Source organism: Poecilia reticulata, chromosome 1 (genome assembly GCF_904066995.2).
Source record: "Poecilia reticulata chromosome 1, P_reticulata-male-v2, whole genome shotgun sequence".
Taxonomy (NCBI): Eukaryota; Metazoa; Chordata; class Actinopteri; order Cyprinodontiformes; family Poeciliidae; genus Poecilia; species Poecilia reticulata.
The window spans coordinates 31,546,877-31,573,623 of record NC_088830.1 but is presented as its reverse complement, the minus strand read 5'-3'; the positions used below and the strand labels follow the sequence as shown (position 1 = coordinate 31,573,623).

Below are 26,747 nucleotides of genomic sequence, written 5' to 3'. Positions count from 1 at the left end.
TAAAAGATCTTTAATTTATTTATCTAAAATTGAGGCCTTAAAATGTCTTTAATTTATTTTAAAATATCCAAGTTGCCCATAAATACGTCAATCACAGGTCTTAAATATTTATTTTGTCAAAAGTTTGAGTTGCAGTCAGACACTTTACTTCATTCTGTGACTTTAGGCGGTTTTGACTACTGCTAACCAGCTGCTAACATAGCCTTGTTAGCTAGCTAGCTTTTTCACGTCCAAGTGCAGATTTATCTTTGCCATTGGATCACTTCTTTTGCCAACTCATATGACTGTTGTTGCCAAACCCATTCATTTCAAAAAAGCTGTGCACTGTGGGGCTTAAGGCTGTGGAGAGACATGTGCACCATGAGAAGCACGAAGCTGCTGCCAAGAGCCCAAAACGTCTCCAGAAATGTCACAGTTTGGATCCCTTAGTGGCTGAAGCTGCTGCTTCTCTATCAGTGATCTAAGAACGACACAAACTCAGAGGTTTGGTGGATTTAAACACCAATTTGACCTACTAAAAATTTTATTTCAGAAAGTTGTTACGAGGGAAATATAATTGGGAATGAGGAGAAAAGGGAAAAGAGGAGCAGAGCCACAGACACGACTATTATGACAAGTAGAAGAAAATATTAAAATGAATGGTAACAAATGTCTTCAACTAAGTAAGAACGTGACAAGATCTATAATTAATCTCAGAGTATAATTTCTTCCTCCATAACTTGGCATATAGTGGCTGTACATGTACATATGTATTTACATGTATATACATATTTATTCATTTAAGTTCTTGAAATGAATAAATGAACCCAACGAAATGAGCTTTTGATATTTATTTTGTTTATATGGTATTTTCTTTATTTGATGGAGTATTTATTAATCATTTATTGACATATATATTTATATATTTTTTTATGAAACAACTTCATGTTTGGTACAATCCCAAATTACTTCTGTACCGACTGAACAGACATGTACAGGAAACACAGCAGCGGACATTTTCTCGGTCCACAGATCCAGACTGTGTTTGCTGATGATGGACCTAAACACACCTTTTTCTTCAAAACAGGCAGATAAATTCAGTTAGACGTCCGGCAAACACCCCGAATTTCAGTCCGACTGGAAATTTGAGGTGTAATTTTTGTAAACAAAAAGGTGAGTGATGAGCCCGAATCCTGGATCCTGTCAGCCGAAGTAGGAAAACGCTGGAAACAGGTTGATGAAGAATATTGTGTTTTTTATTGTTGAAGTCTTCCTGGGGTTGAAGCTTGTCAGAAAAAACAGAGGAGTTGCAACAACATGGATGTCTTTTGTTTCACCATTTCATGTCTCTCTTATTCTTTTTTCCAATATGTACTATTAATTCCAACAGTATCTTTTCTTTTCTAAGGATGTTTTGCAAAGACTGAACACTCAAGTTCTTCTAGTAGTGTTTTGTCAGTAGTGCCTCTTCCAGTAATGTCTGCTTTTGTCTGAGCTTTGTTGATGTTGGTGAAATGTACAAAACGCACCGATGAGGCCCGGAGAAAGGTCCGGCGCCGTGTTTACAGCCGTTTGATTTCAATCTGGAAACTCATTCCAAGTTTTCACAAAGTGCAGCTCTGCTCCTGGCATCAAAGCCGTCACCGAGCTGAAGCTCCTGTTATTGACTGCTGGACGCTTGCAGAAGTGTTTCCAACTGTTTTCCAACTTGGTGAGGCCCTCTCTCCACCATAGATCATTCGCAACAAAGTCATCAATTAACAGCCGTGTTACAATCAGCCTGGGATCTCTGGGGACTTCCCCTCATCTATCACTAGATTAGAAGGAGCTCACCAGGCACTTACTCACACTTGAAACCAATTTGGAGCCGTTGCCGAGCGGCTCCACCCCTGTATGACAGAGAACAGGTTGAGACCAAGTTTCTCTCATCGGTTCTGGTCAGAAGTTTACATACGCTCGCCGTTAGGGCTGCACGTTGTGCCGCGAATTCATCTGCATATTTATGTCATAAGGGACTGTTTGGAGTGGAATGATATATTCCAAGTGTTATGAACTTGCATTTTTCATGCAAACACTGCAACAACACATAATCGTACAAAGTAATTCTGGTCTAGTTTCTAACGCAAATATCTGAGTACACTAGAAATAAGAGAAAGTAACTTTTCAGCAGGAAACATGAACTTGTTTTAAGTCAATTTCTCAATATTGATGATGATGTGTTTGGTCCTTTAGCATATTATTTCACTTATAACAAGACATTTTTCCCATGTTGTAAGTGAAATAATCTGCCAATAGACCTAGTACTGCTTGATCAATATTAAGAAATTATTGGCTTAAAACGAGCAGATTTTTGTCACTGAAAAGTTCCTTGTAAGTTAGTTTTCTCTCAAGTGCACTGAGGTAAATGTACTAGAAACGTTAAAATTTTCCCTGGACTTTGACAGTTTTTGGCAAAACCCTGTAATCCTGGAATAATCTACAAAATGTTCTGGAAGTAAAAATGCAGCCATGACTGATGTGAACAACTAGAATAAAACTCCTTCTTTCCATCAGACAGTGAACTGACTACATGTTTACATTTGCACTACCAATAATCTGCTACTCAATTCTTATTTGCACTATTTATTGTGTAACATTAATATTTATTTACTTCTTTTATCCTGTTATTGGTACTTGTAGATAATATGTTGATATATTTATAAGGCTGGTTTACATTTCACACTTTTCTTTACCTTTTTAAGTGGCTTTTAAAGTAAGTTTTTCATTGTAAAAGAAAAGTTTCTATATGACAAATAAACTTTTAAGAGTATTATAAAACATGGAGTAAAGGAGGAATGTCATTGTTTTACTTTGGAGGTTTGTGTTTGTCTTTTTATTAATTATTTCACTAATTTATGTAATTCTGATTTGTGTTGCCTAATTCTTATTTCAAAAGAAATAAGAATGAAATAATGAATATAAATAATAATGAAATAATAATTTTTAAAAGTAAGAATTTGGTTCCCAGTCCTAAATGAAGGATTGGTTTTCTCTAAACCACACGGGGTCAAAATTATACATACTGGTTTAATATTTATGCACAGCCCATCTAATACATGCTGTCATATTTTTAAGCGCATGTTGATGTTTTACTGTTTGCTGGAGTCTGAATTCGGTGAGAATAGATTCACTTTAATCAGCTTCCAGAAGAGTCACTTTGTTCGTGTCTAAAATCTGATAACAGATTTTTTATCTTTAAATTATAATCCTTGATTCTGATCAGAACAAAGGGAACAAAATTACTGTTCTGTCTGTCCTTTTTATTTTTTTGTGCTAAATCCTCAATAGAAAGTGATTTTTAATGTTTTTTTGTTGATCTTTAGACATAAGTTAAGTTTTATAAGCACATTTGTTTTAAGATCTGTCTTTTTGTCTTTGCTGCAGAGGATTAGTGTTGGTATGTTGGTTCAGTGTAGAAGTTAAAAGTTTGCACTAAAGCCGCCTCTCTTAACCAAAGTGTTAATGGGACGTAGCTGCATGCATGCAGAGGATGTGTGCTGAGAAATACCCGCTCCGCTCATATTTACCCTCTTACATCATGCTGCTCTCCTGGTTTTTTGTTTTATTTAGTTTTTTTGCCTCTGTCCGTTCCACGGTGTGCAACGCAGCACAGACCTGAGCGGCTGCAGGCTCCCTGGGTAACGTGTTGTGGAGTTAATGATCCAGATGTAATAAGGCTCTAATTGCCAGACCAGTTTGTTTCTACACCCTAATGTTAGAGGAAGGGTCAGTTATTTGTTATATGTCTACCAAGGGTGGACGCACGTTTACTGAGATTTTCAGCCACAAGCGACCTGCTTTGCCTCAGTTTTGTTTTTAGTGCAGCACTTTTCCATCAGATCAAAATAAATTTACTCAAGTAAATTTAAGGTTATGTGTTTTCTTGTTGCAGTTTGGTTTTATGATCTGAAACGGTAAACAAGCTGCAACAAAAAGCATCTGAACCTCCCCAGGTTCCAGTGTGGCTGTGTGAAAACAACCCTGATCCAAGGACTATGTTCAGTGGCAGATGTCTGGAGCAATAAACACGCAGGTAAAAACGTCTCACTGCCAGGTCCAAAAGGAAAACCCTCGCAGCTTCTGTGTCCAAACCCTGGGAAGTCAGCTGTATCAGGAGAGTTATGCAGCTGTTTGATAAAGTAAATACAGCGGCCATAGATTATACACCGGGAGGAAACTGGTAGAGCTCAGTCCGGAGCCAAGGGAAATGTCCCATTAGGCATTTTTGAAAGATTGTAATCATCAAAGTTTTATGGGTTCTTCCTTTTTCCTTCTCCCAACTTGCTTCCAAGTTTCAGAAAAGCTGGCTTTTGCATAACGCTGCAGACATACAGAGACGGTCCTAAACCACGGAGGTGAAATGATGCCGACTGGATATCAGAATCAGAAACACTGGAGTGATCCAGTTACTCCCTTCAAAAAGAGTTAAAATATTACAAAAATGTAAATAAAAGTCAAATTATGAATAGTTTAAATATGACATAATATGTAAATAAAATAAAAAAGGAATGTCTATGGAAATGTGTGTTTTTAAATGAGTCTAGTTTAGTTAACTCAGAGTTGGACGTTGTTATGCTCTGATCCCAAATGCAGGAATGATTTCCTGTCTCTGACTCTCAACCAGTTGAGCATGTTGGTCTGAATATATTGTTGTTTTCCTATTATCACAAATGACTTGGGTTAATATATGTAAAAACTCACAATTACTTCAAAAATTTTAAATTCTGTTTCTTATATTTTTCGCTAACGGACTTTGCCATTTTTTCAATGCGTGCTGTAGCTATGGTTACAGTGGACTCAAGCCTGTAAACAAAACACAGGACCTGAAGGTCATGGAGGCTGACGAGCCCATAAAACAAACTCCCACGTTTTCATTTGTTGTTGTTCATGAAAGATCTGTGGAAACAAACCAACCTGATCGGCTTGTGATCTGCTGCTCATGTTAGCTGGAGCTAACACGACCAGGAGGCGCTAACGCAAAATCAAAACGGACTGGGAGATGTTTAAAGTGATGGTGAATAACCTTTCAGTGTTTGAAACAAACTATTCTAATATATTTGAGTTAGAAACTGGAGTTCTTTACAGCTTATTGTCGGATTGGCGTTTCTAAGCAGCAGCACAAACACCAGCCGTTTTGTCCAACTCTCTCCTCTTCTCTGTTTGTTCACCATCAGCTTCATTTTCCTTCATTTCTGTTGAAGCTCTGGCTGAAATTGAAATGTTACAGCGACGTCAGTGTGACTGTACTTAATTCATATTGCTTAAAACTAAACGGCTTACAGTATTTTTTCAGTTGTTTTTACATCTGAAATAAATGTTTCTCAAATTTTATTGTCACAACTAATTGTGGGTTCCTTTCATGTCTGTTTATCAGCTGAATCTTGTAAACTGGTCAGTTTATGTAGGGAAAAAGTTTCAAGTTTAACTTTGTGTTGTTTTGTATGGATTGAAAAGTTTTAAATGTGTTTTTGCAGCGACTGATCTTCAGCCATTTCAAACCTTAACATTTTATATAGTTGTCACATCTTCAGCAGCAACACTGGAGGTTTGAAGTTAACAGTTTCTGCATAAATGCTAAGTTGTGCATGTGTGCAGTTACTTTTCACCTTGTTTATTGGCAGTAACAAGGAGAGCTTTGTTTAAAGTTGCTCAGTATGCAGATGCATTGCTTCAAGGTCCTCTGTTGTGAAGCTACAGTTCTGCCCGTAGATATAAAATCCTAAAACGTTGATGCAAGATTCTGTGGTAATTTGCGTCATCGAACAACACTCCTTCACACCTTCTTTCTCCTCAAGGCCTTTAGTACAACAGCAAAATGTAAATTTTTGTGTCTCCCGTCAGTAAAAATAAGTAGCGTCTCTTTACTGTTGTGCTTCCAGAGGTCGGCCACCTGCACAGAGACGTCCAGAGACCAGGTCTGGTTGGACCAGCTGAACTTCATCCTCCAGCAGAAGGTCAGCAGCAATACTTACCTGTTCTACTGGGTCAAACACGTCTTCATAGTGAACACAGCTGGAACCAGATGTTGACTTGTGCTATGACAAAAGGCACATCAGTATTTGTTTTCAGTCGCTACGTTTCCATTACAAATCTGCACAAAACTTTGTTGACATTCCAGTAATGTAGAAAAAACACAATTTTGCAATTGTGGTGTTTCCACTAAAAAAGAAATGCACTTGAAAATAAGTTTTTAAATAAGTCATTAAGTCGGCTACTGTCTGACGCTGAATTATTCTGAATGTTTGGGTCAGTTTGCGACTCCAGACTCTGTTCTTTTGTTACTCATTTGGTGATGTTTACCATCACTGCCCATTTTGAAGACCCATTTATGGCCAAACTTTAACTTCCCCGACTCATGTTTTTAGATTTTGCTACAATATTTCCACTTAATGTTTCATCCTCATGATTCCAGTGATTTTATGAAGTTCACCAGTCCCTCCTGCAGCAAACCAGCCTCACATCATGATGCTGCCACCCTCGTACATCGCAGTTTGTATGATTATCATTACAACCAAACACTTACATTTTAGTTTGAGACCACAGGGTGCATGTCCAAAAGTTTGAGTCTTCATGTTTGAGTGACTTTGCAAACTGCAAACTCCTTTTTTTTTGTTTGTGGCCTTTCAATCCAAAATGGCTGTTTTGTTTTTAAAAGTGTCATTTTCTTTTTAAAATAAATATAATTGGCTGTTAAAACCAAATCCCTGCAGAAACCTGAGCTGACTACCAGATGATGATGATGAGAGCTTTGAAAGATGCAGGAGGTTCAATATTCCACTTCTGGATTGCAGAGCTGAGAAAATAATCCCCCACAGTTTATTAAATGAGACTGAAACTCATAATGAGAAGCGAGCGGATCCTTGGGATTATATTCTCTACAGCGTAGCTAAAATGTTCTGATCAATGCGAGGACGTCCTGCGGGATTGACACGAAAATTAGGACAGAGGTGGTCTTGATCCGTTTACTGGAAATCTATGTGTGGACATGAAATCCCTGGTGGGACAGTGTGTGGACATCCAGCGGTACGCTCTGGAAAAATACATCTAACATGATAGTTAGAGGATTTTTAACCTTTTTTTCTGATTGTTGCTGCAGTTAATTTTTTGTTTTGTGTGCAAATTGTTTTATGATTACTTTAATTGTGAATACAAATTTTTGATTACCAGGACAGTGCATATGAATCAAAATGAATACATCCTGTAAATACGCTGCATTTAGCCAAAGAGGGTCATTTTTGTCTGTAGCAGGTTGATGGAAAGGAGTAAAAACAAATACAATTAACATTTGTCACAGATTTTAATACGTTTCTAAAAGCAGTGATTTAGATTAAATATAATAGAAACAACATCTGTAAGAAAAATGCATGTAAAAACATTAATTATTCAAAAATGATTTCAGGAAACAATTCAAAGTTGTAATATTTCTTGGTTCTAATGACCAAAATGCATTCTCCTAAATGGTATCTTACAGTCTCTCCTACTTACTGCTCATGTAGTTTTGTTAAATTGTGCATGTAGTTGGACAGACTCAGTTTTCATTTCAATATCTGACTCAGGTTTATCTATAAGTTTGCATTGAATGTTTATTAAAACATTGACTTTTGCCTAAAGACTTTAGTTTTACAAATAATTTCAACTCTTTGGAGTTTCAAAGCTTTTATCTGAAGATGTTTGCATTTCTATAAATGTTCTCTCAGGTTTGTAAATATCCTGCTTTGTCAGTGTTGAATGGAGAAAAAAAAATAAAAAATTAGGGCAGCAGGTTCACGCAAATCGAGTAAATAGAAGCAGAATTTGAGTTCCCACCCCGGTGATCCTGCTCCAGGCTCGAAAACAATGATTCAAAAGATGAAACAAAGACGGGCGAGTGCATCCTCACCGCTGGAGCCTTTGTGTGCTCACAGCCACTCATCTGTGAGTGCTCTCTGCTGGAGCTTTGCTTGAGCACTGTCAACGTCTGCTCGCTGTGATACGCGTATGATTGAGAGCGTCGAGGAGTGTGTGTGTGTGTGTGTGTGTGTGTGTGTGTGTGTGTGTGTGTGTGTGTGTGTGTGTGTGTGTGTGTGTGTGTGTGTGTGTGTGTGTGTGTGTGTGTGTTCATGTCAGCAGCTGCTGCAGGCACTCATGCGTCGCCTCCGCACCACGACACACAGCAGACACTGTTCTCTTGTTCCCCAGATCTTCTCCTGACCTTTCCACCTCCCACACACACACACACACACAGACACACACACACACACACACTCTGAATCCATGTTTTTCCCTTCTAGCTGGACAGCTCTCAGTCCCTGCTCTGTCTCTCTCCGCCATCCTCTGTCCCGCGCTCCTCTCTCTCCCTCCCTCTCTCTCTGGCTCAGACCCCGAGGCAGCTTGTTAGTGGGGAACTAAATATTGATTTGGCGGGCCTGTCGATGCCGGGAGAATGAGCTAGTGTCCACCAGAGACCTCGGCACCGGCAGCCTGCTATCGACGTTTTCCGTGGGCAGAACAGGGGCGGTGGAGGAGCGGGGTGGGGGGTGGAGATGGTGTGCAGAGTGGAGGAGGAAGAGGAGGAGGAGAGTATGACAAGGCTGAGACTTGCCCCCAGGTCCCTGCAGGGACCGCTGGGACCGCTGCAGTCATCCCCCCTTCACCGAATCAGACTTTTTCTATCCCCTTTCAAGTCCATCTTCTTCTGTTTTTTCTTTATTTATTTCTCTAAATTGTTATTCTGCCTATATTTTCATTGTATCCCACTCTGTGTGGGCTGTTTTTTTAATTGTAATTTCATATGTGGACATGAGACTGTCCTGATCGTTTCGGGGGTCATAAATCATCATCATGCTTCCTTTCATCTTTAAGGCGTCTAATTAATCAGATCCAGTTCTTCACTCAAAGTTTTCAAGGACGATAAATTCTCCCAGAAGATATTGCGATAAATGATAATATTGTTGTTTTGAGACCATTTTCAACTAATATAATGCAAGAAAACCTTCTGAAAGATCAATAAACTTTCAATTATAATGAACATTTAACACTGAAAGACATTTTAATTATTCAAAAACAAATAAATAAAATTAATTATTTGGAAATAATTAATTTCCAAATAATCTTCTGACTTCATCTGCTGGAGTCACACACGCTGTTCTGTTCCTGTTCACACGGTTGGTTTGTTCAAAACAGTTAAAATGAGGCACACTTTCCTCAAACACAGCGTCCAAATCAAGAAGAGAATTATAGACCTCTACAAGTTTGGTTCATCCTTTGGTCCAACAGGGTGATGCCTTTTACTCAAGTTAGTGTTCAGAAAAGTATCTAGAAAAATGTACAAAAGCATAAAAGGGTATAAACAAAAGCAAAAGGTCTTGTGAAGGCTGTGGTAGGAGAATGTCGTTATCTACAGCAACAATGAGTCCTTTACCAACGTAGATGTCAGAGAAGAAGTGATTACTCCAAAAGCAACGTGAAAAGTCTGAATTTATTATGCAAATTCACTCAAAATTTACATTCAGAGGAACAAAATGAGAAGATGGTAAACCTGACAACATCATCCCAACTGTGGTTATATGGATGGCAGCATCATGTTGTGTAGCAGTAGGAGGGACGGGTGCACTTCTCATAAGGAAAAAGCAATATAACACACTAAGACCTCAGTCAACTGGGTGATCCCTTTTACACAAATTGGTCCTCACAGAGCAGAGCTGAACAAGTGTGTTAGTAAAGCAACCTGTAAACCTGACCCAGTTGCACTGGTTCTGTCTGGAGGATTGGGCCAGAACTCCAGCAAACTGTTGTGAAAACCTCAGGGAAACGAACCTAAACTTTTCACCAGAGCCAAACAGTTTAAAAGGCAAATTCATAAGATGGTAAGGAACTGCAAATATTCTCTCTTATTTTTCTGGCATTTAGCAAACAGAAGTAAATGTGTTGATCCTAACTGACCCAAAACAGGAAGTGTTGGTATAAACTCTAAATGCAAACAAAAGTCAAAAAAGATCTTCATAAATCACTGAATTAAACTTCAAAAAGCAAAATCTTGAAATTAGTTCTGGAGAAACATCTGGAAAATAGGAGGAGCCCTGAAAACAAGCTTTTATGGTTTACCGTCTCTTTTTAGGCAAATCAAAACAAAACATAATCACAACATTGTGATTGTTTTTTTGATTTTTGCTCCCCATGAGCCTCCAGAACCAGTACTGTCACTGGTTCTTTGCTTAGCCCCAGTTTTTAAAAAATCCTTCAGAGGATGTTCCTTTTCCCACTACGCTTCTCCGCTCCCTGTCACAGCTTATGAAAAGCTCAACAAGCAGAACCTGGGGAAGTTGACTGGTCCGGCCTGTCACCTTCGCTGTGACACTAATAACACACTTTCCTAACAGGAATATGATCATACCCAGAGGTGCACTCACACACTTGTTCAGATGAAAAGACACAGACAGAAATAGACTCTGTGAAAGGAAAGATGAGGGATCCATGTCCCTAACTGGCTGGCCTGTCACTGAAGCAGGATGAGAGCGTGTGTGTGTGTGTGTGTGTGTGTGTGTGTGTGTGTGTGTGTGTGTGTGTGTGTGTGTGTGTGTGTGTGTGTGTGTGTGTGTGTGTGTGTGTGTGTGTGTGTGTGTGTGTGTGTGTGTGTGTGTGTGTGGGTGTGTCTATATATTTGCGCAAACTCGCAGCAGCCTCATCTTGTCACTGTCAGTATCTAATGGAGCTGCCAGGGGGACAGCACTTTATTATCTCAGTGGCCCTGTCAATAGCAAACCCATCAGTCACTGTGGGCGTGTGTGTGTGTGTGTGTGTGTGTGTGTGTGTGTGTGCGTGTGTGTGTCTGCCAGTGCAGAAAAAGCTCCAGAGAGGAGAACCGGTGTGTGTGCAGGTTATTGTTCACAATCACTGTCAGCCACTGCCACTTGTCAAAATAACATATTCTGCTTTCAGACTTTAATTACTGCTTTAAACCTTTGATGTGAACTGATCTTTGTTAAAAAATGAATATGTTTGAATCTTGAACATGAAAACAGCTCCACTCAGAAGATAATTATTTATCTACATTGACTGTTTGTCATTTTGATTCTCTAATTAAAAAATTAGAATTAATGACTTCTTGAGTGTAAAGTGTGACATCATCCAAATCCCGTCTCTGATTGGTTGATCAGACCTGGCGACGCCTCCTCTTCCAAATGTTGCCGACTCCAAAGTTTTGGTTCCAGAGCTGTTGTAAATGATTATTTTAATAACTGAGTAACCTGTTGATTATTCTGGTGACTAATCCAGTAACTGAATTTAAAAAAATTATTTTGTTCTCTAGCAGCTGCAGAAAATGCTAGTAAAAAAAAACTTTTTTTAATGAGTAAACTTGTTACTGCTTAAAATTCAAATATAAAAACAATGCAAAATTATTTTCACACTCAAGTTTGAAGCATAAAAAAAAACATATTTCTTAGAAATAAAACATTTTACCTTAACTTTTAAAAATTAAGAAGCAAACTTAAACTGAGCCAATAGTAAACATTGCCTTTTATATTTCAGTTTAGTTTTTAGGATGTTTTCACACTTGATAGTTTGGTCGACTCGGTTTGATTGGGAACCAAAGTGTCAACATTTGTTACATGTTCAGCTGCTGTGGTTCACTTTCACACTGCGCTGTGTCAAATAACCCAAACAAATTGAAAAACCTGTTATTCTCCTCACTACTGAAGGAAATTACACTACACAGAAACCTCTGAAGAAGACACTGAGCGCAAATTCTTTCTTCTTTCTACAAATGAAGTAGGTCAGATTTTAGTGGTTGTAGGATTTCCCTGTTGTCTTTGGTAAAAGACCATGAGCCGTTTCTCCCTCTACCACGAGACGCGCATGTTTGCTTTGGTTGTATTTACCCAGAATGCCCTGCGCTGTAGTCCACTTCCTGCTTTTGGAGTTCACACCTGCTTTCAACTGAACTAATACCGAGGTTTATGAGCAGTTCGCCCTTTTGGGCCACCTCAGAGTCGCTCCTCCCCAAATCAACCGGACTTTCTAGAGTTGGATTAAAGCGGACCAAACAGTGAATGCACCTTTAGTTTCCATAAAAACGCCCGGTTCCAGTTGCCACCGGTCAATTTCTCTGTGCATCTCTGCTACCAACCCGAGTGCTGCCCCGCCCCGGCCAGCCCTCCCGCTGCTTCCCCACATGTCCACTCAAAACGAAATGAAACATTGCACTCATTTCTTCTTCCCTCCCCTCCGCCGTTGGGTTAATGAAATCAAAGCCAATGCCTCTCCGGAGAGGGCCACCGTGTGCAGCGCTGCCGTAGCAGGATCAGGGGACAGCGCTGCCTAATAACCCTGAGCAGGCCGGGGGGGGCACTGTGTGGCTCCACTGCAGCCCACCATGAATAAGGCCAGGGCTGAAGATGGAGTGTCCATGTGGGCCGCGGGATCCAGGCATCGGCCGAGGAAGCATCGATTTAATTGCCTTTGGTTTATTTGTGGAGTCCTAATTATTGACTGGAGGTAGAATTTAATGGGCCGGGTCTTTATGAAGACGGGGAAATGACTGGCTTCTGCTGCTGGCCAATAATGAACAGGACAACACACACACACACACACACAAGATAATTTTTCACACTCATTTTGCACGCACATGCCTGTCTTGAGCCTCATGACAGCATAATAACATTTAAAAAGTCATTGAGTGTGTTGATTCCTTTATGAGAGGACAGTGGTTTGTTTTAGTGGTGCAGGGTGGCGCTGAGGGCCTGCTAATATTTACCCCACAATCACACCCCGGGGAGGCGTACAGGCATCACTTCTTATCAGCCTCCCAGCCATAACAAGCAGGTGAACCTTACATTAAGAGCCTGGCAGAGACAGCCCGCTCCAATCTGCTCGCTCTTGTTATAAAACATCAAAGGCGTTTATTGATGGTGTGAAGGGCTGAAATGATTCCTGTAGTTCTCTGCTGCTGCTGCTGCTCTCTTCCTTAATGACCGCTAAACAGTAAACAGGGCTGAATGGCCGACTGTATTCATGTCGTCTCTCTGGAAAGCTGCTCGGTTGTTCCCGGGGATTTAGCGTTCGCCGTTTTCTCGGCACTCTTTGCAACGCGCGGGGAAACTTTTCTTCTGTTGTTGTTGGTGCTTTGAGGCTCGTATTGTGCTGCGTGGCTCATTATGTCGCCGTAATGACAGAGTGCTCAACTCCTCTCTGAAGGAAAGTGACTAATTAAGCCTCATTTAATGATTGAGCTAATTAAATCAGCCACTCCTTTTATCTCTCCGAGTACGTTTGCATGTGTGCGGAGGGGACCCGAGTCGAGTCTTTGTACTGTAAATATGTCACTGGATCAGAGGCAGAGACTCGGTAAGGAGGCTCCCCAGAGAGCGGCGGGTCGAGTCTGTGTTCGCTTCACAGTTTTGGGCTTTTTTTTCCAGCTTAGCTGTGAAAATAAGTTGACAGATGCAGCTTGTTACTCATTAAACAGGTTGTGATGAAGGCAAAGCTGTTTTATCGTTTGTGTGGCCTCACAGCTGCACAGATTACTTATCATTTCAATAGCAATCTATGGAAGCCTGGTCCTGCCAAAACTGGGATGATCAATTTTGGCTTCATTGATTGCTTCATGGAAGCTTCCTTTTAAACTTCTCTGGAATTTGGGGTCAAAGTTCAGGTGTTGTTTGGGTTTTTGAAATGCTGGTCTAATTAATACATCTAAATCTCAGATGTAATAATTCCAGAATCTGGAATTATCAAAATTATGTTCTGTCTAACATCATGCAGATCAAATCTTGGTAATTTCCTAAAAGTGTCAACGTCTTTGAAAGCTGCGCAGCTTGTTTCACTGTGCAGCTCTGAAGTCTTCTGAAAGGTTGCATCTCTTTTGTATGGATATCGCCTCTCCACGTCTTTTTCTCCGTCGTGGCTGAACTCACCTCCTTTCCTCACCTAATGAGCAGGAACCTGAAACAAAGACCCGGTGCTGTTCTCTGTTTAATCTTGGCTTTATTTAGGTCAGATCCCTAACAAATACCATGTTGCACATTGAAATGATGTTTCCAAACAACGTATCAAGAAAATGAGAGATTTTTAATTACAGTATTTGTGGCCCCAGGTGTCCAATTCCCTTTCATATCCGTCCCTGGTGGCCTAAAGGGGAGAGAAACAGGGGGATGTGCCGTGCTGCTGGGGAAGGTAATTATGAAGAAGAGCAGGAGAATAGGCTTGTCGGCGCTTTCGTGATTTTCTTACCTGAGCCCGTCTTTGCTAATGTGACATATTCATTATTGGAGATAATCAAATGCAAGGCTTTTTACTGTGATGCCTTTGTGCTTTTTTTAATCTGCTTATGCTGTTATTGTTGTTATTCCCCAGTTTAATAAATTTGATTTTCAAACAAAAGTGAGAGGACTAAAGATCAAAGAGCTGCTTTCCACCCCTGTGTGGTAAAACTACAGTAACTACTTTCTTACCTTGACTAGCGGCCTAGATTGGAGACCGCTCTCCAACGGGGGACTCTGACTTACTGCAGGTATCCTTTGGCACTTCAAACACGTTTTTATGAATCTGCTGGTTGGGTTAAAGCATTCTGCATCAAAATGTATTAAACACAGGATTAGGAGTGGGCGAAATGGACTTAAAAGTTTTATCATGATGTCCTATGTGATTGTCATATTGGTAAAAGTGACGATTACTTTTTTAGGCAACTTTTTTTCTTTTTAAGTTTATTTTTATACCACATTACAGCAGCAAGCAGAGGCGGGCAGAGCGCCCAAAAAATGTACTCAAGTAAGAGTAAAAGGTAGGCGTCCAAGAAATTATTCAAGTCAGAGTAAAAAGGTATTCGGAAAAAAGTCTACTCAAGTACTGAGTAACTGATCAATAATTTAATATTTAAAAATTACATAATCAGATGGAACAAAATGCAAAGTTAAAAGGAAATGTTGGTATTTTAAGGACAAAAAGGACAATAATTAATATAAACGTCATAAAATAAGACAAAACATTTTTCCAAATCAACGTCTTTCAGTACAAAACTTAAGAACTTTAAAACAAAACCTGCAGCAGAGTGTCTGGAGACGTTTTGCTTAAAACAAGCTTGTTCTTCAGTCAGTGAAGTTACTCAGTCGGTCAAATATCTAGAAATTTTACTCAAGTAAGAGTAGAGATACTTCAGAATAAAGTTTCTCAAGAAAAATAAAAAGTACAGCTCAGTAGAAATATTTTTTTCAAGTAGATGTAACCGAGTAAATATATCTAGTTACTATCCACCGCTGGCAACAAGTCCATTCAGAATGCTTTAGATTGTAAAAAAAAAGGTAAAAAGTCATAAAAGAAACGGTGACAAACATTGAGACCAGTGCTGTCATCAAAATCAATACATATCAAATATGTTGTTCCCTTTATTACGGTTCTAAAGGAACTCCACACAGCATGTCGTTTAGTGTAATTACTGTGTAATTAACTGTGTAATTACCGTGTCACAGCAAATAGACAAACAAATTCTGCTCCTAAAAATATTCCCATTTGCAATGTTTTATTTAGGACACCAATCACATAAAGAAGCATAATTGGTATCACAAAGTAGCACGCATTACCTGCATTAGATTTTCAAATGTTTTGATATTTATTGATGCTCTTATTGAACAAGCGGTGGATAAAACAGTAAAATTAACAATAATGACAACGCAGAGGATTTCAGGGAGACAAACAGGATTAATTGGAATTTATCTCGATACTGATTAATCAAAATTCTTACCATAAAAGTAAATATATCACGATAATTGATAATACAATAGATGCCCACCACCAGGATGCAGGATGTCAGCTGGTTTGCAGCTGTAAGGACAATATGTGCAGATTACATTCAGATGTCTCTTCTGCATCTCCCTCCTCGGTCGGATCCATCTGCCCGACACGATCGCTTCAATGACTTACAAATTGGGCCGTTGGAAATAATTGAGCTCACCTGTTCAGAGGGAAAGCACAAAAGAGCCGGGGATGATCGATCTTTTATGTAAAAAGAGAGAAAAAAGAAGTTCTTGTGTGTAATGCCACTATCACACAAAGGTCACTGGAGTGCTGCAACTTTGAGCTGCTGCTTGCCTTCAGGTGTGCCCCGGGCTATAGGATGGTGGTGTCATTTAATTGGCTCATAAAAACACCTTTTTGCTTGCAGCTCCTGTCCGGGTCCTCACACACACGCACGCACGCACGCACGCACACACACACACACACACACGGCAGCAGCAGCGCTACATGACGGCAGTCGTGATTTGTTTTATACACAAATACATTTTGTTTTTGTGTATGTTGGTCCGTAAGCAACAGGTGTTGCTTCACACATTCAAACTCGTTGATGTTGCTGAGTGTTTGGGTCACTAGGATTGCATCAGCCGCATTTCCGTCAATGTTTATGCGCATTTTAAAGTATTCAGTCAAGTACAATCAGGTTTATTTGTATAGAACATTTCAGCAACAAGGCAGTTCAAAGTGCTTGACATCATAAAAACACAAAGACCCCACACACTCAAGCAGCAAACATTACATTTTGCCATCGTTACTCATCAAAATGTTGGACAGTGTTTCACCTATTAAGGTTCAAAAGCAACTCTAACCAGGTGGGTTTCTAATCTAGATTTAAAGGAACTCGTGTTTTGACTGTTTTTCAGTTTTCTGGAAGTTTGTTCCAGGTTTCATGTGCATAGAAGCTGACAACAGTATTGTAAAGTCTATTCTCTGAGCTCCAGGGAGCCAGAGGCGTTCTGGATCAGCTGCATCTGTCTGATTCATTTATTTTATATTAAATTTTTTTACGCAGACCTGTGAAGAAACTGCTGCAGTAATCAATGTTTCTCTGGATCTTGCTGGGATATTAATGCTTTAATCCTGGAAATGTTGTTCAGGTGATAGAATCCCGGCTTTGTAACTGTCTTTGTGTGACAGTTCAGGTCAGAATTCATCTCTACACCCAGATTTCAGGCCTAATTTTCGGTTTCTAGCTGTAATAACTGAAGTTGACTCTAAATCGTTCCTCTTCAGGTCCATAGATGATAGCTTGAGTTTCTTCCACTCGGCTTGCGTTCTCCCGGTTCAGTGCTCCACCTGAAACTCTCTGTCCGCTGCTGGTGCTTTCCTGCCTTGATGCGCGCAGCTCCTCTCTCTGGCTAATTCAGCAGCGGTGTATCTGATGACTGGCAGGCCGAACATGTTGATGGCTTAGGTTTTGTTTTCACTGCTCAGCGGCTCCTTCAGGACCTCCCTTACTCTTTTTAGGTGCTTTATCATGGCTCACTGTTCTGTGGCCTTTTTATGGTTTCCATCCGCCCCAGGCTTCCCAAGGTATTCATAGCTGTCGTCAACATCAGCAATCTTGCCTCATGTATAAATAGATGTAACACACACATACACACATATACGTGTTGGTGGGTTTGTTTGTCAGTTCGCTGAAAAGATACTGAAATCATACCTAGAGAGAAGAAAAGGTCTCCTCTGCAGGGCCTGTTGAATAGTAATAGATGTGAGTTAACATGGCTTAGCGCTACAGTAGCTAATGTAGCATTGCCAAGGGGGACAGGGTCTCTTGCAAAACAGGGGTTGTGTTGCTTACTGCTGGTTCTAGTGTTAGTTCTGCCAAAGGGGACAAGGGCCCGGCTAAATCAACTGTAGCATAACATTAGTGCCAGTTCTTAACGCTGCCTTAAGCAGCCCAGGGGACTCGGCAGAGCAGCTGCATCAGAGCTTACCTCCAACCACCCTGCAGGGTATCAGTCCCCAGCCAGCGTGGCAGTCAGATGAAAGCGGCTCCGAGTCATTCCTGTCCCTTTTGGGGTCAGAGGGGTTCAGCTCTTCTGCTGCAGCCTTGGTCATGTTGGAGGTTTAAACAGAAGAAGAATAAATGATGAAATTCAATAACAACAGAATACCTGGAAACAAAAGCAGGGCTGGATGCTAATGTGCTAAATTTAAACGGCTCTGATGCACGAGTACGACAACGCACAGCAGAAACGGACTCCCTCATCCTGGTGAAAAGAGTTAAAACGGACTTTAGCTGCCACATCTGAGCAATCAATCAATCATCAAGTTTATTTGTACATCACATTTCAGCAGCAAGGCCGTTTGAAGTGCTTTTAATCATAAAAATACAAACTAAAGTAAAAAAAACAAACTATAGTAACAAGGTGTTTGGTAAAAGTAACTGATCTAATTAATATTTAAAAATTACATCATCAGACAGACCAAAATATAAAGTTAAATTTTGGTATTTTAAGGGCCAAAATGACAATAATTCATATAAGTACCAAAATCAAACAAAATAAAAAAAATTCAAATCAGTTTCTTACAATAAGAAACTTATGAAAGTTTAACAGAAGCTGCAGGCGTGAATCTGGTGAATCTTTGGTTTAAACATGTTTGTTTTTCATTCGGTGGATAGAAAATCCAGAAGTTTTACTCAAGTAAGAGTAGAAATACTTCATAATGAAAAAAGTACAGTGTAGTAAAGACACTAATTCTTTTATTTATTTCTTTTCATAAAATGTACTCAAGTAAATGTAACTAATTACTCCCCATCTCTGAGGACAGGATACTGAAATAACAGCTGTAGATCATATACTGCACAGAAAGGACATTAAAAAGACTCAAAATGACTGAAACTAGAGTTGAATTTCTTTGATATCTGTTGTTTTGGCGTAAATTCACACGTGAAGTTTATCTAGATCATGTTTACCTGTTTGTGTTGTTTGCACGTATTCCCTTGCTGGGACTTTTAATGATCCCGTCTCCCACTTTCCTGTCCCTCTGAGCCTCGTGTTGTGGCTCTGTCTCTATTTTAGTGGGTTTGTTTGCATAGTTAGTGGCTCTAAGTGCAATTAGTTGATTAGGAAACGTGTGCAGCCGACAGAGAGCGCGTCCTCCCTGGAGGACGGCAGAGAAGCCGTAACTGTCTCAGCAGTTACTTCGGCTGTTGACGCTCTCTGAGGAGCAGCGCCGGGTTTTCTTGTGCGAACTCCCTGCTGCACAAACGCACACTACTTCCTGGCACAGAAGGCCTCCTGTTTCCTGATGCTGTTACTTTCAATAAAGACTAATAACCAAGTGTTATTATCTGGGGGTCTCGCTCTCCAGGCGCGTCAGAAATGAACCAAGTATGGTTTCGGGTCTCTCAGCTGTTTGTTGCTTTGTTTCACCAGAAGATCAGGATCCATAGTGATCCAGGCAAAAGCATCTCAAAGGTTTTGTTAAATATTCACCGTAGAGCAAAATGTTTAATCTGCTGTGAATCCAACAGAAAATGCTGTTTTCTGTTCAACATGTTGAATCTGTTGAATCTTGTGCTTTCCAAAATCTTACCAAACATTTTTGGTCTAGTTTCTAAGTTTCTATTGGAAACATCTTAGTGCCCTTGAAATAAGACAAAACGAACTTATAACCTTTCAGCAAGACATTAAGTTTATAGTTCCTTAATATGGCTGAAAAAGAACTAGTTCCAGTGGCAGATAAATTCACCTGAACAAGACATTTTTACGATGTTATGGAACCGGAATATAAAGGGATAATTTAAGCTGAAGCATCATGCTGTAAGTTTATCTATAAGCCAGTTTTATCTTATTTCAAGTGTATTAAGATATTTGCATTGGAAACTTGGTAAGATTTTGTATTTTTTGCAGTCGCTACTGTCCAGGTTTCATTTGAAAACGAGGCGATCGGGACTCAAACATTGTAATGCTTTTATTCCAACCATGCAGACGCACAGGACGCGTCTTCATGTTTAATTCCTCGCTTCATGTATGATTCAGGGGACATCAGTTGTCCTCCCGTCTTCCCAGTATTGACACCAACCAGTGATTCACATAACAAACAATCCTCTAAGTGTTCCCAGTGTTCCCAGTTATGCCTGCAGGCGCTTCTGGTACAGAACGATAGACTTCCAGGGAAGATGCCCGTCCTCAGGTCCGTGAAGAAAAGGCAGCAGGCGCCATTTTTCTGCAGCTAATGGGTTGATTTTTATCTTTAGGCCCATCTGAGGGGAAGTCTTATTTTCATTTTGGGTCGCATCAAAATCATGAATGTTCCCAACGGCCGATTATTGATAAAACCCATTAACGGTTAAAATATTAATAAATAGCTGCCTGCATTTGATAAGGACTTCTTAAAATTAAATTGACAGTCCTTCCAGGATTTTATTTTATTTTATTGCAATCAGAATCCGATTTTGTGGAGCTAATTTAGAAATATTTACAAGTAATTTGGCGATATCTATGCTTGTGTGTCAGTACTGCCACCTGCAGGTTGGAGGTCACCACTTAAATCAGTTGTTTGTTTTTGTGAAAATTTGTAATAATCTCACTAATAATTGTTGCTATAAAATTAAGTGTGAATTTCTCGTGAATTTCCGCAAATCAGAATTACAAAAAACTGGGGCAACTGATTGATGCACTTGATGCACACGTAAACAGATGAAAACTTCTTCAATGTGACAAAATACCATTTAAGCACACGACTGTTATCTTAAACGCTGCAAATACACGAAATCTTACCAAGAACTTTTGGTTTAGTTTCTAGTGCAAATATCTTAAATATCTGCAAATATCTCAAATATAACACTCGAAATAAGACAAAATTAACTTAAAAGTAACTTTTCGGCAAAATATAGAAACTTATTTTAAGTCAGTAATTCCTTAATATTAATGTAAAAGTGAAATAATCTCGTAGTCGAACTGGTAATTATTTTAATATTAAAGGGGCAGAATTATATGTTTTCCAAGAATATGGGGCCATTTTATATCATAATCAAGTAAATATGTTAACTTCAATTATTATAAAAATGTTATCTACATCAGATGCTACTTAAAATAAATTTGACTTTGTAATTTAACAGCTTGGAATTGGGCTTCTGTCTCTTTAAGGAACTCCTGCTTTGTTTGAAGCTCAAAAAGTCGCCTCTATTAACACTTTAACGACGTTTTTATCAGCGTCGCACTGAAGAGCAGGTAGTACAATGAGCTCAGCAGATACACACTTCCACCAGGTGTTTGCTAATTGCTGCTGGCTAGTCTGAAGGAGTAGAATGAGGGAGTAATGTGGGAGTTGCTCTCTGTGAGGTGGAAACTCAGAAGTTTAAGAAACCATTTACTTGAAACAAGCTCCTATTTCTTGCTGAATAGTTATCTGTAAGATAGTTTAGGTAAGATAATACAAGTGTAAGATATTTGCACTAGAAACTAGATCAAAAATACTTTTTAAGATTTTGTGTTTTTGCAGTGAAAACGGCCACATATGAAGCTCTGGTGGGCTGGATTTGGCCCCCGGGCCTGGGGTTTGACACACTGTCTACTGTAGGTCAATGTAAGCATCCTGCAGCTTCCCTTCTTTCCCTCTGAGTTATTGCGTGGAACTGGAAATGAAGGATGAATAACGACTTATTGCATGTTCAGGAACACGCGTTGCCATAAATCAGAGACAGACGCTGTAAAAGGCTGTGAAGTTTGACACGTCCTCTGGATCCATTTGGTTCCTCTGGTTTCACTGAACAGCAAACAGGCCGTTTGAAAAGTTGGGTTTTTTTTAAGTGTAGCATTGATGTGTTTTCCTGCTTTTCCTCCTCTAACCTCTTCCTCTCCCCTGCAGATCCCCTCTGCCGGCCAGCTAATGGAGGCTGTGCGCGTGAAGATGAAGGAGAGGAAAGTGCTGACAGAAGAGCTGGCCGCGCTCGCAGCACCAGTCAGCGAAAAACCCTGACTCCCCGGGCTGGGGCTGGGAAAACTGTCATCCTCTCCTCTTTCAGCCCCTCCACCATCCTCTGACTTTCCCGCCCGGTTCCTGCTCAGCGCTGGCCGGTCTGAGCCAAACGGAGCCGCGGCAGCAGAACCAATATTTGTGGGAAAAAAAAAAAAAAAAGAAGGAAAGCTGTCGACTCACTCCGGGCCTCCGACTCGCACCCCGACTTTAGTAAATGAGCCCTCGACATCTGTGTTAGCGCTCAGCGCGCTCCGGCTGTCAGGCGGGGCCCCTCGGAGCCAAACTAATTTACGGTGCAGTCCTGAACTCGGGGAGGGGGGAACATGGCAGACGCTTACGCTGATCTTTAACTTACACCTTTATGAACCTTCTGCTTCCTTTCCCCTTTATTTTATCCGACTGCTGAAGGCCTGGAGCTGCTGGTGCCAAAAGGACATTTTGAAACTCTCAGATCTGTTTGTAACCTTGGTAAAGATGAGCAAAATGCCTTACACTGCAAAAACTAAAGATCTAACCACCTATTATCAGTTTGGTTCCTAAATATCTTGGTACACTTAAAATAACACGAAACTAACTTACAAGTACGTTTTCAGCAAAATATGGGAGATTGATTTAAGTCAATAATTCCTTAATAATGATGAAAAAGTTCTGGTTCCATTAGCAGATAATCTCACCTGTAAAGTCAGAGTGAAATAATCTGCCGGTGGAACTACTGTCCAATATTAAGGAATTATTGACATTAATCAGGATCCTGTATGTTACTGAAAAGTTACTTACAAGTTAATTTTGTGTTATTTCAAGTGTATTAGAAACTAGATAAAAATACGAGGTAAGGTTTTGTGTTTTTGCAGTGTAAAATTAACCCTTTATGTTCCAGAAGCGTCACTTCACGTTGAAAATGTCAGAATAATTGTACGAAAAAGTCTCTGGAAATATTTCTGTCGTAATAAAGCGGCGAGCCGTTTTCTGCTGAAGGCCACCAGATTTTTATTGCTCCAATATTCAGAGATGAGAAATGAGCCCACAGGATCACAGATCCTCCACCCTGCTGTAGAATGGATGCAAGTTTCTTTTTCACGTTTATTTTTCCATTGTTTCACACATCAGTTATATTTGACTGAATATCAATGCAGTCGAATATAAAATAAACAGTAAAATTACAAGAATAACGATAAATTAATGCCTTTTATAGTTTCTATTTTATTGTTTCTGTTTCTTATTTGGTGACCTTGAGTGCTTTGAAAGGCGCCGTCAAACAGAATTTATTATTATATTACAATATGAGAATAAAGTCATAGTTTTATCAGAATCAAGTCATAATACTGTTAACTTTATTCTCAAAATATTACAACTTTATTCTCGTCATGTTACGACTTTGTTTTTGTAATTTTATTACTATTTTCTCATAATTTAATCAGGTTTTTAGTGTGGACCTAATTCTCCGTCATAGTTTTCAGTCTCGTCTGACCAAATCTATGTTTTCCAACCATGTTTATTTCTGTAGTTTTATTTTTGTGATGGTAGGACAGGAATGGTTTCATGTTTTAACCTCAAGATGCCACTTTGTGCAGCTTTTGTCTTAAAGGTTTGTTATCATTATCATCTTCCTCACTGCCTCTGGTGGACAGCTAAATATTAATATAAATTAAAATGCTCTGTTACGTTGGAACCATTTAGAATACCAACATCTTCATATGCGACTTTTAACTTTGTTTCGGTTTTATTATTTCATTAGAACTAAACAGTCATCTATTTCCAGGCTTTTTACGTATTTTTACCAAACGTGTAGAGTCAAATATGTCTGCACTTCTACCGTCTTAAGGAAACGTAAAAGCATCTTCATGTATGTTTGAAGGATATTTGCTCTGTTTTCAGATGGTTTTATTCTGTTATTATGCTGAAAGTTGTTTTTCTGAGCGTGTTTTGTTGTTTGCAGCCGGTCGGAGTCGCTGCAGGCCTCCTGATTGACGGCTCGGCGGCGGCCTGTAACAAGCGCCCCCTGCTGGTGACGTCATTCACAACAACCCGGGCGAGTCGAGTTCACACATGCAGAGCAGGGCTTTGTTAAAGGGGGAGCTGCTTCAAGTCTCTTTTATCTGCTCCTGTTTCCCTACCTCTCTTATTATTATTCCTTTTGAATATTAAATCCCGACACCGCTCTCCTCTGTCCTTGAGTTGCTTTCCTCCTTCTCCTATCTTCCACTTTCTCACCTTCTTTTTTTTTTATTTGTTTAAAATCCTGTGTTCAGGAATTAAAAAGAAATAATTCCAGTTTTTAATCCCACCCCCACTTCTCTTCCCAAATATATGCTAATGATGTCGTTTTCCTTTATCTTTTTATAATAAAGGATTAGGCCAGGACTGTCTTCAGCTGCAACTCGGGGACCAATTTAGCCGGGATTCAGGAGACACGAGCCCCGGCGGTTAATTACCATTCATTAACATAGTTTGCATCTTTCCTCCTTCTCCAATACCCAGGAGCCAACTATTGTCAATATTTGTCCCATGAAAGAAACTCTTCAGCCTGTTTTCCAGTCCTGTCCTCCGGCGTGACGCGCTCTAACGACAGACATTAATAAGTCGGAGCGATCCGATCTCCGTCTGCGCCGCCGCTTGCTTGGTGTAAAATGCGACGTCGACACATTTCGCCATCCGGCCTTGGCCGACACGCTCCTGCTTTTCTGTGACACGTTCGCGCGCGCGCCCCCTCGCCTGATGCTCCCCTGGGTTTAATTAACCTGGCCTCGCCTCCGACGCTCCCACAGTGAAGACGTTAAAACGCCCTTCGACCCGCCCACAACACACACACACACACACACACATGCAGCAGGCGACATACATGATTCATCTTTTTTCTGCGTAAGAATGGGATGTCATCTCCACCTCTTCTTCTCTTTCATTCTCCTTGTCTTCCTCCTTTCTTTTCCGGTATAGGTCTCATTAAGGCAGATTTCCTGTGGGAACGACTTTGATCCAGATGCAAAGTTTTCCCCCTTTAATTCATTCCAACACAATCAACTCGCCGTCATTTTATCCCCCCACCGGTTTCATCGTTTCTTTAAACAACTTTACCTTTTCAGTTGCGGTCAGGTTTTTAACTCACTCTCTCCTCCTTTCATTTCTGGAAATCTGATTTTTTTTTTCACCAGTGCTTTGGTCTGTTACAATAAGCAATAAATCAGTTAGTTACTCAATAATTTCCATTTTTCATGATGTTTTTCTTTTTTCTTCACTCTGGTTCCTTAGTTTACAGAGACTTTATAAGTTATTTCATTTGTTATTTTGAACATTTAAAATGTTTTCCAGTTCCAGTGTTAAATGTTCGTTAGAATTTAAAGTTTGCTGATCTTGCACTATATTAGTTGAAAACAATATTATCGTTTATTGTATTAATTTCTGAGACAGCAGGATTTGTTTGCACTGCTTGGGTTTGTTGTTTTAAAGGGGCAGTCTCATGTAAAATCAACTTTAGCTTTATGTTATAATGTCATTCAACCTGGAGTGTTGTTTTGATTCTTTTATGCATGTTTGAGAAATCCTTTAATCTCCATGGTAACCGTTCAGCTGAACAAACGCCTGGTTGGACCTAGCTCCGCCTTCTCAGCACAGCCCCTCCTCTGATGTAGTTTCCAATCTGACGAGCTTCTGCCACACAGAGCAGTCATCCCCCACTCAGCTCCTTCAGACTAGCCAGCAACAATTGGCAAACAGCTGCTGAAACTGCTGAGCTCATTGTAAATGGTAAAACACGTTAAAGGGTTAATAAAGGAGCCATGTTGTGATGACTTCCTGAAGGTGAAGTTTCAGAAAGAGCAGGAGCTTTTAAAGAGACAGAGGCCCAATTTCAAGATGTTTTTGAATATATACAGCATTTTTACAACTTCTGTAATTATCATTGTTACATTATGTGCCTGGAAAATAAAAAAAACTACAGGTAGATTTTTAAACATGACGTTTGGCCCTAAAAAGTCACAGTTGGCTCACATATAGAAAAAAACAGGAGTGGCAGAAGCAGAACTGTCCGTCTTTCCTGATAAACTTTATGCTCTCAAACAACAATTGTTTAATAATTCAGTAAAAAGTTTGTTCCCAACAGAAAACCAGTTTTTTCGGTGCTCATGTTTCTGTCCATGTTTTCCACCGATGATCAAAATAAAAGTGTTGGCTACATCCAAGAGGCCACACCACCTTTAGACATTTCTCCATTAACATGAAGGATTTCCAAGCGATCCGTCAGCCATGTCATCCCCCTGCTTCAGTGTTTGTGACTCAGAAAAGTCTGTTTTAACGATACTGGAGCTGCAGCCTGGGATTGATTTATTTGTGCTTTTCTGGCTCTGAAACCTGACGGTGATCCATCGTTTTCACGCGGATTCCTGCAGGGGAACGTTCCAGATGCGATCCCTTTGTCTGGTCGGAGTGCGTGCCACTTGGGTGGGGAAGCAAAGAGAACAACCTAAGATTAGTTTTTCTGCTCCTTGTGAGCAGAGAGTCGCTGCAGGTTTCAGCAGCCAGATGTGGAGCGGATGGAAAGCAGCCGCTGGGGGGGATCCCCTCACTTCCCTGACACAGTTTCGCTCTCCAGCTATTGCTGCCAATACATCGGTGGGCTTTGATTTTTCCAGGCGCAGACACTTGGCACTGCCTTAAACAACAAGGTGCTTGTGACAAACAGCCAAACGTGTTTTTGACGAATCTATAATGCAGGATGTTTACTGTTTTCATTGCCTGTCCTCCGAGAGGTGGCTCAGTAACAAAAGACAGAAGCTGTTTTCTCTGCGGATGACGGGAATCTCTCTGTTTTCCATTCTAGCAATATTTATTACCTGACCGGTGGACGTATCTATATATTATGTTCTTTAATATTAGATCAGATGGCACCTCGGAAAGAAAAAAAGGAATCTGACTCTTCAGATGCGCATATGCTGTGTACACAGCCTCATTGATCTTCACTTGAACACGTCCCTCATCCTCTCTGCGCTGCTGCAGACATGAAACAGCAGTAGATTATAGGTGGATGCGGCCCGCCGTGG

General features: G+C 40.1%; 1 protein-coding gene across 1 annotated transcript in view; it reads left to right on the top strand.

Moving 5' to 3' along the window:
- cntln (centlein, centrosomal protein) overlaps window positions 1-22,688 on the top strand; it is a 107,310-nt gene extending 84,622 nt beyond the window's left edge. Inside the window, exons 25-26 of the mRNA XM_008422824.3 lie at window positions 5,898-5,972; window positions 21,604-22,688. Of these exons, the coding sequence (XP_008421046.2) occupies window positions 5,898-5,972; window positions 21,604-21,714 (186 nt within the window). The 3' untranslated portion in view covers window positions 21,715-22,688. The remainder of the gene's footprint in view (window positions 1-5,897; window positions 5,973-21,603) is intronic.
- Window positions 22,689-26,747: the final 4,059 nt, after the last annotated feature.